This window comes from Alternaria alternata (genome assembly GCF_001642055.1).
Source record: "Alternaria alternata strain SRC1lrK2f unplaced genomic scaffold CC77scaffold_21, whole genome shotgun sequence".
NCBI lineage: Eukaryota > Fungi > Ascomycota > Dothideomycetes > Pleosporales > Pleosporaceae > Alternaria > Alternaria alternata.
The window spans coordinates 642,220-657,177 of NW_017306210.1; the positions used below are offsets into that span (position 1 = coordinate 642,220).

The following is a 14,958-nucleotide window of genomic DNA, read 5'->3' on the forward strand; positions in this document are numbered from 1 at the left end:
TTCCGATCGCACGTGATATCAGCATGTCGGATAAGAATTCCGCTGGGTTGATGCCAGATTACTCACCCACATCATCACGCGAGGAATTCTTTTCCGCAGGATTCAGCCTTCATGGATGGTTTCAGGTTGTCGGGTAGCGGGGTAAGTCGATCCGCTGCAAGTAGATAAATATCCCACCAACGACTGCTGACGACCGTGTCGGGACTACTTCGGGTGGCCGAAGTTCTCGATCTCTTATCGTCTCTATCTTGTGTGCTGAGTCCGTGTATGCTCGACCAGCGCACGAGCACGTTCTTTTGCACGCCGGATATGCGAACCCCATGGGGCACGGGGCTTCCCCCGCATCTCGGCATGCAGCGATCCCTGGATCAGCAACAAGTTGCTTTGCCAAGTTCGTGGAGTCTGGGGAAGAGAAGAACTACAAAGCTGGCTGTTGTCTGGGGGTAATGAGGCATCATCAGCTCTGGAGGTCGCAAAGCTCCATCTATTCACTATGGCGACTCCATCCAATGATATCAAGTCCAAGGTCTCGATCGAGCACATCGATACACTAGACAAACCGCAAAATGTCGTTGCTTTGGACAAATTCGGAGCAGCGACCGAGTATACCCCTGAAGAGAAATCTCTGGTCAGGAAGTTGGACACCCATATGATGGTAGGCTTATTCTTGGAGCAAATGGAAAGCTCGTTGCTAACAACTACAGCCAATGCTTTGGATCATGTACTTCATGAACTTCCTTGACCGTAACGCCATTGTCAACGGAAAGATCAACAACATGCACAAGGACCTCAATCTGCAGGGGACAGAATACAACACATGCGTGAGCATCTTCTTCGTCGGGTAAGAAGTTCGTCTGCCTCACTCAGATCCTGTTTGACTCTTGCACAGTTATCTCGTAGGGCAGGTACCCTCAAACATGCTCCTGACTCGTGTCAAACCCTCCCACTACATGGCTGGTTGGACGATGGCATGGGCAATCGTATCGACACTCATGGTTCTCGTGAAAGACTACCATGGCATGTTGGCATGCAGGTATGATTAGCTTTATTACATTCGCAAGTCACGTACTCATATCGATAGACTTGTACTTGGGATGACGGAGGCACCGTTCTATCCAGGAGCACTGTACATGATCAGCTCTTTTTACACACGTAAGGAGACCGCAACAAGGATGTCGGTGTTCTATACTGGCAACTTGCTTGCGAGTTCCTTCTCTGGTCTTATCGCAGCTGGAATATTCGCCGGACTGGACGGGAAAAAGGGCCTTGAGGGGTGGCGATGGCTGTTCCTTATTCAGGGGGTCTTCACAGGTAGGTTCAAACTGGGTCCGCCTGTTATTACCATAGCTAATCCAGCCTCCAGTTCTCATCGCGGCGATGGCATTCTTCCTCCTACCTAACGCACCCCTTCAAACCCGGTGGCTCACCCCAGCCCAGCGACAACTAGCACACAGCCGCATCGAACAAGATACGACCCAGAAGCGAGACAAGGTCAACGTCTGGAAAGGTCTCCGAGAGGCAGCAGTCGACTACCGCACCTGGATCTTTGCACTCATGCAAAACCTTCACTTATCAGGTAAATTGTGCCTATACGAAATGCATGTGAGACATACACTGACTTCGTGTTTTAGCGAATGGCTTCAAAAACTTCCTACCAACAGTCGTGCAGACGTTAGGTTTCAACCGAACAATCACCCTCGTATTGACCTGCCCTCCGTATCTCATCTCAGCCTTCGTGTCTGTAGCAGTATCCTGGTCATCTGGTCGCTTCAACGAGCGCACCTGGCACATCACGCTCTCCAAAGCCGTTGCGATTGTGGGCTTCATCGTGGGGACTGCCACCTTGAACATTGGCGCGCGGTATTTCGCCATGGTGCTATTCGTAGGAGCGACCTATGGTGTCAACAACATCGTGCTGGCTTGGACCGCCGGTGTGCTCGGCCAGACGGACGAGAAGAAATCAGTCGCATTGGCTATCGTCAATACGTTGGGCAACCTCTCCTTCGTTTACACGCCGTATCTGTGGCCCGACAGCGATGCGCCGCGCTTTGGCAAGGCCATGTATGCGAGCGTGGGCTTCTCGGCGGGTGTGGTACTGTGTGCGTGGGTGATGAGACTTGTGTTAATGAGAGACAACAAGAAGATCCGTGCATCGGACAACGAGGCTATCAACTTCTATGTGTACTAGCGAAGCGAAGGAGGCCACCAGGAGATCTCTTATCATTGGCTTTTGCCTTTCATGGGATGGCAGAATGAGAGGAAATGGAAGTTGCAAAGCGTCAGGAAGCTCAAGGGAAAGTAAAAAGGAGTGATAGCCTACAATGTAACACAAATTGCTGATGTCGCGCACCAGTACGAGAGTTTGTTATCGCGTTGATGGTACATGTTGACAGCCCTTCCTCTCGAAGTCTGGTGCCTGCCATCGCTGGAGCGCTGGGGGTTGCTTTTGCATTTTGCGCACCAGACTTCTGTCAGTCATTCATACCCTCACCAGTCATTCGCGCCAGTTGCTCTGTAGACCTTGCTATGGAAATTGTAACAGGGCGTTGCGCTTGTATAAGGAAAGCTGTGCTCGAAGCAGACTTTGGTCGAAGTCGTGAGCCGGCGAATGGGTTACAGTTTGATGTTCTTGCCCCCCTGGCAACCCCCACACACCACTCGGATGCGCCAGCAGCAGCGATTTTCGCCGTGGAGCGTCAGCACATTAGAGGTTCACTTGTGAACATTTTCTCAATATTTCTTCCTCAATCGACTGGCAAGCCAGTCGCATCAATGAAAAAAAAGTAGCCTGTCAGATTGCCGTCAACGTCCTGCCTTCCAGCGCAACACGAAGTCGCAAACCAGTCAGCTGAAGATCATCGCCACGCGCGCCGAAGCACCCGTATAAAGCCTCACTCCGGGACATCGAGGCTGATAGTCATCAACCAGGATGGAGATTCTGTGGCTACTTAGAGTAACTCAGAAGAGGATGCATACTATTAGAAATGATTCTATGAAGTATGATCGACATGATGAGCAGAAAGGAGGACGAGGGACGATGGGTTTATATACCCAAGCAGAGGCTGTGCACGGGACAGGAATGCACGGATGTGCGAGCGAGTGAAAGTTTTTCGGGGGCAGGGAAGATCCACTGCATTGCCGATACTCGCCGTGGCGGCCCATCGTGGTGGCTGGAAAAAGAATTTGTTCGTGACTGTTCAGTCTATGACCATAGCTTTTCGCTGTTCGCAGACGTGATACGTTAATCTAGCAATGCATCCACTCTGCCTGGTTTTTGCGTTGATATCACGAAATTTGGTCCAGTGCGAGGACGTCAGTAAGTTCAAAACTCGGCCACCGTGAGCCGCATCGGCCTGCCTCTAGCCTATCACAGCCTCGCAACACGTTGCCGACAGAATTACAGCATCCGCTCAACGATTCCAGTTCGCCGTGTATTCAATGGTCGCCAGCAACGTTCGAATGCCCCTGATCGAAAGGACGCTTTGGACCTCTTGAGAGATGTCGAAGTCTGATTGTTAAATTGACATTGCGAGTGCTCCGCCGGACTGACTTCGGGAGTGACTATCGATTGAATCAAGATTTGGACCTCACATCTTCTCACAACCTATCACAGCCTGCGCAAAGGTCGCTGGAGAGATATTGCCTTGGCTGTCAGACCACGCAGCGATGAGGACTTTGGCGTATCCTTCGTGACTTGGAATACGCAGACCGAAATACGCATGCTAACCGACTGTTCACCCGAAACTTGCCCGTATTGGGCCGTGTAGTCCAATGAATGTACGAACGGGTAACATGTTATGCGGGGCATCATACTTTGCGGGGTAACGTCCTGTACAGAACATGTCCTAAGCTTCTAACAACGTTAAGCTTCCTGTTAAACTCCCCGATCATGCATACCGAAGCATGTTCGGATCGGTCGCATATGTACCGAGCTCACTACCTAGCCAGTACCGGAGTCAAATCGACAGCCTTTTCCCCACATTCCGCTACTTGGCCTTGCATCCGAGGCTCGAACATGGAGTGGCAGTTGTCGTAGTGTTGTAATGCATCGCAGGTACAGATGACCGCCGGCTATAATCATGGCTGTCCAGTCGGATCGTAGAATAAAGGGCTGTAAGATCGCCTCAAATGGTATCTAGGTAGCAGCGATGATCATCCTTCAGCGTCTTGCATTTTTTACAGTCTTCACCAACCCATTGGCTACTGCGTAAGCTACCGTAGACACCTTTCAAAGACGATTTACTCACCATGATAGCTTTGTCAACTATGGCTCGATTATACCCAAATCAATCCTACAGCAATCCACGCCCTCATCATCTGGCTTGAGGCCGTGGGCAAATACGAGCCTGACACTATCGTCCTCAAACCCTCTTGTTACACTCGACTACGGTACCGAAGTAGCCGGGTTTCCCTTCTTCCACGTTTCTGCAATTTCCGGAACAGTACAGATCGAAGTAAAGTACAGCGAAGAATATCGTGGAGTTGAAGAACCATTTTCAGATGGACCTTGGACATTCTCGAACGGACTATCGAACACTTTCCGTGTCGAAACTTTCAATGTCACGGAGACAGGATACATTGAGAGCTTCTTCGTCCAGGGAGGACAGCGATGGCAGACCGCACGATTAATCACAAACGGCTCTGTCACTATCGATCATCTAGGATTCCGCGCAACGAGCTCAAACCTAGACGTTGATTTGCTGCCAGGGCATTTGAAGACATCGGATGACACTTACAATCGCGTCTTCGACCTCGGAGGTCGTGTCGCACAAGTGGCATGCGTAGATGCCGGTAACGCACCGTCTACATGGGAAATCACAAAAGACGGAGCTCTCGTTCGAGGCCAAACAAGCGCACAGTCATCGCTGGGTGTTGAAGCAGCCAACTACACACTCGAGTTCGATGTGAAGATCGCTCGCGGCGGCGCCGGCTGGCGAGTAGCAAGTGCGCTGCAGCCGCTTGGGCCGTACTTTGTGCTTACATCCGAATATCCTCAGCAGAACACTTTCGCAAACACAAACCGGACTCTCCTACCACCAAACATCTTGGCGTTTAACACTGAGTGGAGCTTGGTGAACCAGAGCACGTTACCTGTGCCGGAAAACCAGTACTTCACTATCAACACAACCATCGAGGAAAACACGTGGTATCGCGTGAGCACATCAATTGAGAAAGCGGGTTATCGGATAGGCCTGAACGGGACGGAGATTGCCTTCGTACCTTTACCGCCACCGGCAGCCCCAGGAAACTTTGGCACTCCGTCTCGATACGAAGGCACATGGGGTTTCGGAGGTATGCAGGATCAAATCACGTACTACAAAGATGTGATTGTCACCGCCAGAAATGGTACGATCATTTACTCTAATCCTCTTACCAGCGAAGATTGCTTGGCCGAGTATCAGGTTGCGCCTCTCGACCACTCGGTCTGCCTTGACGGTGCCAAGCGTGATCGCCTAGTCTGGACAGGAGACTTCTATCACACTGTGCGTGTCGTCTCAACTTCGTCTGCTCGATTTGACTACCTCTTAGGCACCATCGAATACGCGCTAAACTACCAGCTGGATGAAGGCCCGTATGCTGGCTTTACCCCAATCTCCGCCAACCTCGGATCCCGACCCCAGTACAAAGAGGCAAATATTGGAAACTACGCTGGGCTAGTAGACTACCAAGACTTATTCTTGGCGGGAATAGGCCATTACTACCGTTACACGGGAGACTTGGATGGCCTGAAGCCTTACTGGAGTCAGATCAAAAGACTTGCCACCGCGAGATTGGCTTTCATCGATCCCACATCTGGTCTTATCGGAGGTTCCCCAGAGATACCATCGCCCTTCAGCTTTCTTGGACCAGCCAACGGGACTGCAACGACTGGTCTCTTCGCTTATATGCTTAACGAGATTGCGCCACTTGCTCTTGCGATCGGAGACGAAGAAGCTTCAACATCTTACTCACAAACGGCAAGCAAACTGCGCGAGGCTCTTAATCGTGAGCTATGGAACGACCAGCTTGGAACATACTCACTCTCTACCACCGATCGGGGAAACTTTTCCTTGACTGGCATCGCCTGGGCAATCATATCTGGGACGGCGAATGTGACGCAAGCAGCGTCCTCTATTGCCAAGCTTGAGGAGCTTCGCTTCGCGGTAGGTTACAAGACCGTCTCAAGTGACTTGGAGACGGATGACTATCAGCTTGCCCCTAATCCATCAGGTTTCTTATTGGAAGCTCTCTTCAAGGCACGTCGTGATCTTGGAGTGGACAGTACGTCTGCTATCACGCACCTACTCGACAACCTGTGGGGCAGCATGGTGAAGAATAACGAATACTACTCCGGAGCGAGCTGGGAATATGTAAAGCCCGACGGTTCGCCTGGTATCGATCTTTTCACTAGCTTAGCACATCCATGGGGTGCAGCTCCGACCTACGTACTGCCGGAATACCTTCTTGGTGTTGTACCGAGTTCTCCGGGGTACGAAATGGTTGTCATCACTCCTATGGTTGGGTTCCTGAACCAGTCTGAAGTTAGCGGGAGGGTACCGACACCTAATGGACCGATCAATGTGGCATGGACGTTGGATGGTACGAAAGTCGTTATGACCGTCGATATACCCAGCGGTACGACAGCTACGTTGCAACTACCAGCTGGAGCAGCTGTTGTCGGTGAAGACTTGCACGACGGACAACTCGAGCTCTCATGTGGAGTGAAGGAACTGACCATGGAAATTCAGGTATGAAGAGAGTAACTCGAGAACATTGGAACTCAAGCATGTCACAGCGTTCATGATATGGAGAAGGAACCTGAACTCGTCTGAAACCCTACCAAAATCGTATCCAGAGGAAGTAAAGTAGTCTCATGTACAATGATAGTGTTGTGGACTATCTCTGCCCATTCTATGCTGATTCCTCGTCTACCACAAGCTTTGGCCCCACACTCCTCCTTACGAATACTCCGCACCTCTTGTGTACATGAACACTTACCTCCCGACCCCGCTTCCTGAAACCCTTGATGAGCCACTTGCCAAACTCGTACAAGCAGGTCATGGTCTGCCCCTCCCCTTCCCTTGGGTAGACCCCCTCGAGATACACGTTATTAACGCTGTTGTGTTCAAGCATCGGCTCGAAATGGAAGAAGTCCAGGAAGTCTTCCAGATCTCGCGGTTGTGGGGCCCACGGAGTTTTGATAAGCTGGCGGAAGTTGAACACCATCGCGATAGTGTCTAGGTTTGTGCACTTCAGCATGAGTGTGACGTCGGGATTCTTTTCGTCGACGACACGCCCGATTCGATGTTCGTTATACTTGGACTCGTGTGGGAAACAGATACACTTGATAGCTGCAAAAGCTTCGGTGGTAGCCACGCCGTCGACCATGACAGTGGGGAAAGTGGAGAGGAAGTCTGTGAACCAACGGACGATCTTGAAAGGCTTGTGTTCCTCGTACTTGAAGTCGAACCATTTCGTTGTCGAGAGCATGCATATGGTGACTTCTCCCAGTACCTGCTTGTTCGTGAAGGCGAGATCAGGAAGCCAGGGCGCATACTTCGCCGTGGGTAGCTCGTTGCCTGAATGTCGGTCACAAATGATGAGTTCGTTGGGCCAGCGCCAAGTGCAACATGGATTGTTGAACCGGTCGACGTGCAGATGTTTCGCTAGCTCCTGGCAGCTGTGCGCAGCCTTCAACAGATGAGTATACACATTCAGGCGTAGCTCGGGTGGCAGATCGAGGAATTTATGGAATTTTAGCTCATAAACCCAGGCCGTAGCGGAGGTAGCAGCTTCGGCAATGGCAATGAACTCGATCGTTGTCGCATCGTATAGAGGGTACTCTTTCTGGGTATCGAGATAGCCAATCGCAACCTTGCAAAGGTTGCGGAAAGGAAGGAAGTCTAGTGGAAACGACCCTTCGTAGTCATAGTCGTCGTAGTCAGAGCCATAGTCACCCCAGGTGCAGTTGTAGTCATCCCAGGTGCCGTTCAAGTCATTCCAGGTGCCGCCGAAGTCGTAGTCAGAGTCAGATTCGTCTGAGGACCACATGATAGCTGATATGCATATCAGAAAGAGCTTAGAAGGGAACGTTGTTGAATGCTTACCAGTTCTGCAATATCGTGATATTTTTTCCTGGATGAAAATAGGAGTGAGGGTTACAGTGGTGTGCGGAAAGGATTCAACTCAGCCAAGAGCTGGTAAATATACAACCATGGGCTGGTTTAGTATTTAGGCAGACACCAGAAAATTGGCCCGTAGTCTGAGTCCGAACGATGCTGAATTCACTTCAGCAGCCTGTGACCTGTTTCGCTGCGAGCATTTGTGCTTTGCGCATGAGCTGTGTGTACGTCAGCCAAGCTAGCTCGCTACCACTGACTACGCGTGGAGCTGATTGAACCATTTTCTCTTTCTCCTATTGCCTGGTCGCCCAGTCGATGGAACATCTGATAAGGGAAGCCTTGCGCTTGACGTTAAGAATCTCTATTCTGGTGCTACAGGGCTGTTGAGCACCGTGAATTGCAATGTGTAGAAAAGACAAAGGTATATAGTCCTTCTATCAATCTTGTAATTCGAAGACTGCTGGTAGTCATTCCCTGAGATGGATACAGCTTCACTAGTAATAAATTGCGATGCTAATTGCGAGTTTGTAGCCTCGTTTTCCTGGTCGGTTGAGCGATCGCGAAGCGAAACTGATGATTGCAGAGTGTGAGCGAATTACGTAACATACGTCATACTATTCACTATGTTGTGATTGCGCAGATGAAATATCAAAACCCCTCTCCGGGTTACCTTTGGAGGTGTGGCGTCGTGGGAATGCTTGTTACCTTTGGAGGTGATGATGTCCGAGACGAACCTTTGGAGGCAGGCGCAGGCGAAGCGCTCCGCGCTAAACCTCCGAGGTCGCACCTGGCCAATCACGAGGAACATCCTATCGGAGACCACCAAGACTCGAGATCTATATATAAGGATCTCTGTTTCTTCCATTCGTGCGATAAAGAGTACATAAAACAGTTTCTGCTGTTCTAGATACGTTTGCGCCTCGAAGCCTTGTAAGACGAAATTATGGCGTCCACACCCCATCCGCTTGACCCGCTTACGCCGGAAGAGATAACAAAGGTTGATCATCAATACACATCCTCCCTGATCTTATGCTGATGTGGAAAAAGGTAGCCAATGCAGCTCAATCATCGTTCGAAGGTCAGGCTTTGAACTTTAGGGTCATCACTTTGAGAGAACCACCAAAAGACGAGCTCGTCACATACCTCGAAGCAGAGCATCGGCGTGATCAAGCACTACCGAAGATCAGTCGTTGCGCTCGCGTGGAGATCCTCGTGAGGAGTAAGAATGGCGCAAATGACCTATTCGAACTCATCGTTGCCATCGACAGTAATAATGTCATCGGGAAACAGCATCTTGAAGGCAAGCACTCGTACATTGACGCAGCGTATATGAAAGAGGTTGAAGAGGCGTGCTTGCGCGACCCGAAAGTCCAGGCAGAAATTGAAACCCTCAACATACCAGAAGGAGCATCTGTGATTGTCGAACCCTGGGCTTATGCTACTGACGGTTCAAATGATATGTCTCGTCGCATCTCGATGGTATTGCCTTGAACTTCCAATGTCAGATTTCCAAGATGCTGACTCAAATTGCAGTGCTGGTTTTATCTTCGACTCACAGCCCACACAGACGCAAACTACTACGCCTATCCACTTGACGTCTGCGCCGAAGTTTCTGAAGACCTGGAAGTCACCAAAATCTACCGTCTACCTACTTCAGGCAATGAACAAATTCACCACGAGATACGCTCTTTCAACCGAGGGAAGATTCACGCCACAGATGCGAGCGAGTATCATCCCGATCTGCGATCCAGTCCTCGTACGACTACAAAACCATACCAAGTTGTCCAGCCAGAAGGCCCATCATTCCAGATCAATGGCCATAGGGTTAACTGGGAGAAGTGGACGTTTAGAGTGGGTTTCAACTATCGTGAAGGTCTGACTTTGCACGACATCCGATACGACGGGCGAAGCCTATTTTACCGCCTATCTTTGGCAGAGATGTTCGTACCCTACGGTGATCCACGAGCTCCGTTTCCAAGGAAAGGAGCATTTGACCTGGGAAACGATGGCGCAGGTATCAATGCGAACAATCTGCGACTGGGCTGTGATTGCCTTGGTAGGTCTTGTTGCATCATGGAGAGCTTCGGTAGTACTGACAACGAAGCAGGCACTATCAAATACTTTGATGGTTGGCACAATACGTCCTCCGGCCTCCCACTAAAACTGCCAAATGTAGTCTGCCTGCATGAACAGGATGACGGGATACTTTGGAAGCATACAAATTTCCGTACAGGGCATGCCGTGGTGACACGCTCGCGCATTCTTGTATTGCAAACGATCATCACTGTAAGCAACTACGAATACATCTTCGCCTTCCATTTCGGTCAAGATGCGTCGATCAACTACGAAGTTCGGGCAACCGGTATCCTCTCTACCGCACCCATCGCTCTCGGTGAGCCCAAACCGCCCTTTGGTACCATTGTAGCACCCGGCGTGCTTGCACCATACCATCAACACCTTTTCTGCTTGCGAATCGACCCTGCTATTGACGGTCACAAGAATTCAGTCGTAATCGAAGAGTCACACGCGATGCCTGTTAATGATCCAGATGTACACAACCCTTTCGGCGTCGGGTATGAGACTCGCACCAATTACATCGAGCACGAAGGTGGATTCGATCTCGATCTTACCAAGAATCGCGTGTTCAAGATCGTCAACGAAGCAGAGACCAACGCCATGACACAGACGCCAGTAGGCTTCAAGCTGCTTCCCTCGTACAGCCAGATGCTTCTCGCGCATCCATCATCCTTCCACGCTCGGCGATCTGAGTACGGCAAGCATGCAGTATGGGTGACAAAGTACCGCGAAGATGAGATGTTCCCTTCAGGCAAATACACAATGCAGTCGATGGGTGGTGATGGCATTGCGAGTGCGATTGAAAAGAGAGCTGGAGACAAGAAGCAAGCGAGTGTTAGGAACGAGGATGTCGTGGTCTGGCATACTTTTGGGTCAACACATAATCCCAGGATCGAGGACTGGCCAGTCATGCCATGTGAGAAGATGGTGGTTGGACTGAAGCCGGTCAACTTCTTTGACAAGAACCCTGGACTGGATGTTGCGCCGAGCACTCAAGAGGTGAACAAGAGTGTGCTATACGATGGCGATGCGGCGAATGCGCAAGATTGTTGTACGAAATCTGCTATATAGCCAAGGGATATTAGCACTACTTTGAAGTGCTGTTGGTCTAATGCGGCTCTTATTCGAGCGGCCTAGAAGTTACCCAACTTAACGCCTATGCTAGATGCAAGCGCACAGTCTGTAAACGCACTTTGCTGATAGCGTATCAACAATCCTATACTCAGTTGGTATTTCAATGCATTCAACTCTGCGTATTCCACCACCCAACATCTACGCTCGATTCCGATAACTGCAGAAGAGTTTCATAGCTGAAGGTACACAAGCTACCATTTGGACGTAGTAAATCTGTGAAGTTTGCGCATGACACACCAACGGCTACCAAAGACTCGCGGCATCCCTCTCCCACTCTACCTCATCCTCATCCTTCCAATACTCAGTACCACTCTTCTTGAACCCCATCTTCTCCAACACTCTTCCGCTTCTCGCATTTTCTTTTTCTGTCTCAGCAATGAATCTTTTCACGCCTCTTTCAGTGGCTGCCCATTGCATGACTGCTTCCGCGGCTTCGCGAGCTACGCCTTGGCCCCAGCAGGATGGTGCAACACCGTAACGCAGTTCAACCATCTCTTCCCATGGCGGTAGCGGAGCATCCGAGGCATTGCGTGGAGGAAGAGAGGTTGTAGTAGCGTCACGGACACCCGCGTAACCCAGCCACTCAATATCGTCAAGCGTCTGACAGACACCGTCAATGTCATTTTCATCAATGACCACTACTGTATTGGTCGCATCCACCAGTTTCCGGCCTGTTGTATCCTTTATTTGTAACTTTGATCGTCGGCCTACTGCGAAATCGCCAATCGCTCTCTTGTCCCAGGATCGAGCAATGTCTCGCGTGGCAATCACTTCCTGCATCTGTTCTTGGGTTCGCGTCTGAACAGGGAAAGCATTGCCGAACCCCATGCTGCAGAAAGCGGCATTGGCGTGGAGGTCAGCGTACAGATTGACATAAGATGGTATTGAGATGGCTAATGGCGTCGGTATAAGAATGAGACGAGATGTGAGAAGGGCGAATCGCCGAGAAGGTCTTAGGGTGTCTTGGGTGCTCATGCTGAAGTCTTAGGGGATCCGAATTCTAAGTATCAGGTTTGCGCAAGTATCAATACACTGAAGAGGATCATGAACACGATGACTTGAAAGGTCTTCGGTGGATTGAGACCACCGCTAAGCACAACAAAGCCTAGCGCTGATATGACTCAGAATGATTGGTTGAAGTGAACGATACCTTGGTGACTTAGGCTGCCTTCTTTACCTTCATCGGATCGATATTGAATGGTGAGAACTCTTTGCCTCTCATACTATCCCAGCTTTGATACAATGCTTCGCACCTCCGCCACGTGTTTTCCACCAGTTTCTCATGCTGTCCTACGGTCCTCTCTACCCAGCCATCCCTCTCATCCGCCACCATCACGATTTCGTCTCCATCACCAGTGTACTTGTATTCCTTCCACGGTGTACTTCCGTTTGCGAAACTGATCCAATTTTGCGCATGTTGCGTGGAGATCTCCTTCAGTCTTTGGGTGGGGTAGCGGAATTGGTACGTCTTGAACATGAAGTAGACATCGACCCAATGATGCGCTTGTTGCCAAAAGGGACTAATAGGAAAAGGGTTACGGACGTCGAAAAGGTAACGGTAAACTTTCTTGTTCGTATGCTGGGTAAGGTATTGTGCTAGTTGGTGAGTAGGCGCTACGAGAATTAGTGACGCATGCTCCACGTTACCGATCTATAACTCACCATCGAAAACAACATCGCCCATCCAGCGTGCACCCGCTGTTAGGAACAAGTTCTGGTCGGTATTTGGAGCGACACCATAAACCTTACCGACTAGCTCCGCGCTTTGCTCGCCTAACTGAGTTGCAATGCCACTGAGGAATGCGTCCGGGCTGACGGGAACTATTTGCTGCATGAGGGTGATGCCCTGGATGATAAGTAAGCCTCTGATGCCGAGCGCGTCTGGATGCATCATTCCCTTACCTCAGAACCTGTAGTTCCCAGAATAATTTCATTGACCCAGTCGCACTTGCTGAGCAACTCAGGAATGCGATCCCAGGTTACCGATCCAGCAGCATCGCCAAACCATTCTGAATCTTGGACGATCAGCCACATGCCGCCATCCGCACGATACTCAGAAGTTGCGTCAACGATCTTTTGCACATCCACCTTGCGTAGTAGATCCAGACTGGCCTCTCCGTCTTCTTCAATTCCCATTCTTTTCAAGAAGTCCTTGTAAGTCTTGCTTGCGTTCTCCAGCGATAACGGTGCTGTTGTTGGTCCAAGAACACCAGAACACAGGATGGCTCTCTGGAAGAGTGGACCAGACGATGGAGGCGCAGACAGCATGTGGCTACATATTGACATGGAGCCAGCAGACTCTCCAAACACGGTAACTCTCTTGCTGTCTCCTCCAAATCCTGCGACAAACTTCTGGATCCAAAGAAGCGCGTTTCGCTGGTCATTCAAAGCGAGATTCGCGTTGCCAGATTCCGGAGTGTGCAGATAACCGAGCGCTCCCACCCGGTACTGTATGCTTGCTGAGATAACAGGCTGATCATCAAGAATCGATTGCTCAACCATTAGGGCTGTGCTGTGCTGCTCATCGATCTTTCCGAGCACGAAGCCACCGCCATGTATGTACACTAGCACGGGAAGCTTGGACGAAGGCGGCTGATCTTTGAGGCACGAGAGCGGTATGTTAAGCTGGAGGATGGCACATTGAAATTCGTCGGATGCGGCTGGAAAGCTTTCGCCCGGGAAATTTCCACCTCCCACTACGTTTTCACTGAATACTTGCGGACATACGTAACTGTGATTGTCAGAGTTGACCAACGACGATCGGTTATGAAGCCGACCTGGATATGAAGATAGGCTATTACCCATGTTTTGTGAAGTCGTCTTTGCCCGCAAGCGTTTCAGCGAGAACAGACTGCTTGAATCGAGCCGGTATAGTAGCATATGGCACTGCGCGGAATTGGACCACGTTGCTTGGTGTAATGACTCCAGTCATGGGACCTAGGTCGGCATGATGGAATGTAAATGTGCTTGGGTCCTTAGATTCGGTGGCCATCTCGTTATGTTGGCTTCAAACTCCAGAGGTAGTAAGGATATATAAGTTGCAGGTGATGACCATGAGCATCGTGGGGAAGAACGTTCACTATGCCTGGACAACGTTGTATAAGTACCGGGAGTGGAGTTCAGGCCCGGCGGACCGGTCAGACGCGCAGCAACGGATGCCTGCTGCCCTTGAGCCCTTTCATACTTCCTCAAGCGGCAAACTACATAGCGTAATCGAAACTGATGCCTACACACAGCCGATATGGTGGTAGCAAGCAAACCGTAAGACCAACCAGAGCACAACCAGGGAACGTGCACCTAAGTAAGCTCCAGCCCTTCGGAGCTAGAATGGTTGCCGAGCGACACATTGGGTGGAGTAGCGGGGTTGACCATCGGGGCACTTTCTTATGCGACACCGATGACGACCGGTCGTAAGACGTTACCAAAGAGCGATCAAATGATGGCCAAGTGAATATGTGCGATGAACGCGTCTCACCTCGTTAGGGATGGCATGAAAAGGGCTGATGTCTCTTGATGAAGTTCCGTCATTCATAACGCACCGATGGCGCAGTAGAGAGGAGCAGCAGAAGCAAGGATGGTCTGTGCGTAAGCGCTAGCCCACACCCGAACTAGATCTTGTGCTTTCGAAAAGTCGCGTCGCGATACT

General features: G+C 50.5%; 7 protein-coding genes across 7 annotated transcripts; 4 read left to right on the top strand and 3 right to left on the bottom strand.

The window, feature by feature from the left end:
• The first annotated feature begins 75 nt into the window (after positions 1 to 75).
• Positions 76 to 2,345, top strand: CC77DRAFT_1024013 (MFS transporter-like protein). Its single transcript, XM_018525781.1, has 7 exons — positions 76 to 141; positions 202 to 655; positions 705 to 841; positions 890 to 1,033; positions 1,082 to 1,311; positions 1,364 to 1,576; positions 1,632 to 2,345. The coding sequence occupies exons 2-7, from the start codon at positions 494 to 496 to the stop codon at positions 2,186 to 2,188; spliced, it is 1,443 nt and encodes a 480-aa protein (XP_018382102.1). The 5' UTR covers positions 76 to 141; positions 202 to 493; the 3' UTR covers positions 2,189 to 2,345.
• On the top strand, positions 2,283 to 2,893 carry CC77DRAFT_387472 (hypothetical protein). The gene has a single exon (XM_018531481.1). The coding sequence runs from the start codon at positions 2,377 to 2,379 to the stop codon at positions 2,785 to 2,787; it is 411 nt and encodes a 136-aa protein (XP_018382103.1). The 5' UTR covers positions 2,283 to 2,376; the 3' UTR covers positions 2,788 to 2,893.
• A 978-nt stretch (positions 2,894 to 3,871) lies between these two features.
• On the top strand, positions 3,872 to 6,842 carry CC77DRAFT_971167 (Six-hairpin glycosidase). The gene is made up of 2 exons (XM_018535830.1): positions 3,872 to 4,207; positions 4,256 to 6,842. The coding sequence occupies exons 1-2, from the start codon at positions 4,149 to 4,151 to the stop codon at positions 6,732 to 6,734; spliced, it is 2,538 nt and encodes an 845-aa protein (XP_018382104.1). The 5' UTR covers positions 3,872 to 4,148; the 3' UTR covers positions 6,735 to 6,842.
• A 26-nt stretch (positions 6,843 to 6,868) lies between these two features.
• Positions 6,869 to 8,389, bottom strand: CC77DRAFT_387616 (hypothetical protein). The gene is made up of 2 exons (XM_018531482.1): positions 8,088 to 8,389; positions 6,869 to 8,036 (listed from the first exon to the last, which is right to left on the bottom strand). The coding sequence occupies exon 2, from the start codon at positions 8,029 to 8,031 to the stop codon at positions 6,892 to 6,894; it is 1,140 nt and encodes a 379-aa protein (XP_018382105.1). The 5' UTR covers positions 8,032 to 8,036; positions 8,088 to 8,389; the 3' UTR covers positions 6,869 to 6,891.
• Positions 8,390 to 8,987: 598 nt separating this feature from the next.
• Positions 8,988 to 11,256, top strand: CC77DRAFT_1098264 (hypothetical protein). Its single transcript, XM_018529937.1, has 4 exons — positions 8,988 to 9,099; positions 9,150 to 9,581; positions 9,636 to 10,158; positions 10,210 to 11,256. The coding sequence occupies exons 1-4, from the start codon at positions 9,046 to 9,048 to the stop codon at positions 11,247 to 11,249; spliced, it is 2,049 nt and encodes a 682-aa protein (XP_018382106.1). The 5' UTR covers positions 8,988 to 9,045; the 3' UTR covers positions 11,250 to 11,256.
• A 143-nt stretch (positions 11,257 to 11,399) lies between these two features.
• Positions 11,400 to 12,328, bottom strand: CC77DRAFT_1024016 (hypothetical protein). The gene has a single exon (XM_018525782.1). The coding sequence runs from the start codon at positions 12,285 to 12,287 to the stop codon at positions 11,556 to 11,558; it is 732 nt and encodes a 243-aa protein (XP_018382107.1). The 5' UTR covers positions 12,288 to 12,328; the 3' UTR covers positions 11,400 to 11,555.
• A 143-nt stretch (positions 12,329 to 12,471) lies between these two features.
• CC77DRAFT_943935 (alpha/beta-hydrolase) lies at positions 12,472 to 14,244 on the bottom strand (the record flags this gene model as incomplete). The annotated part of the gene is made up of 4 exons (XM_018534933.1): positions 12,472 to 12,926; positions 12,975 to 13,158; positions 13,215 to 14,043; positions 14,114 to 14,244. The coding sequence occupies 4 exons, from the start codon at positions 14,242 to 14,244 to the stop codon at positions 12,472 to 12,474; spliced, it is 1,599 nt and encodes a 532-aa protein (XP_018382108.1).
• Between the last annotated feature and the right edge of the window lie 714 nt (positions 14,245 to 14,958).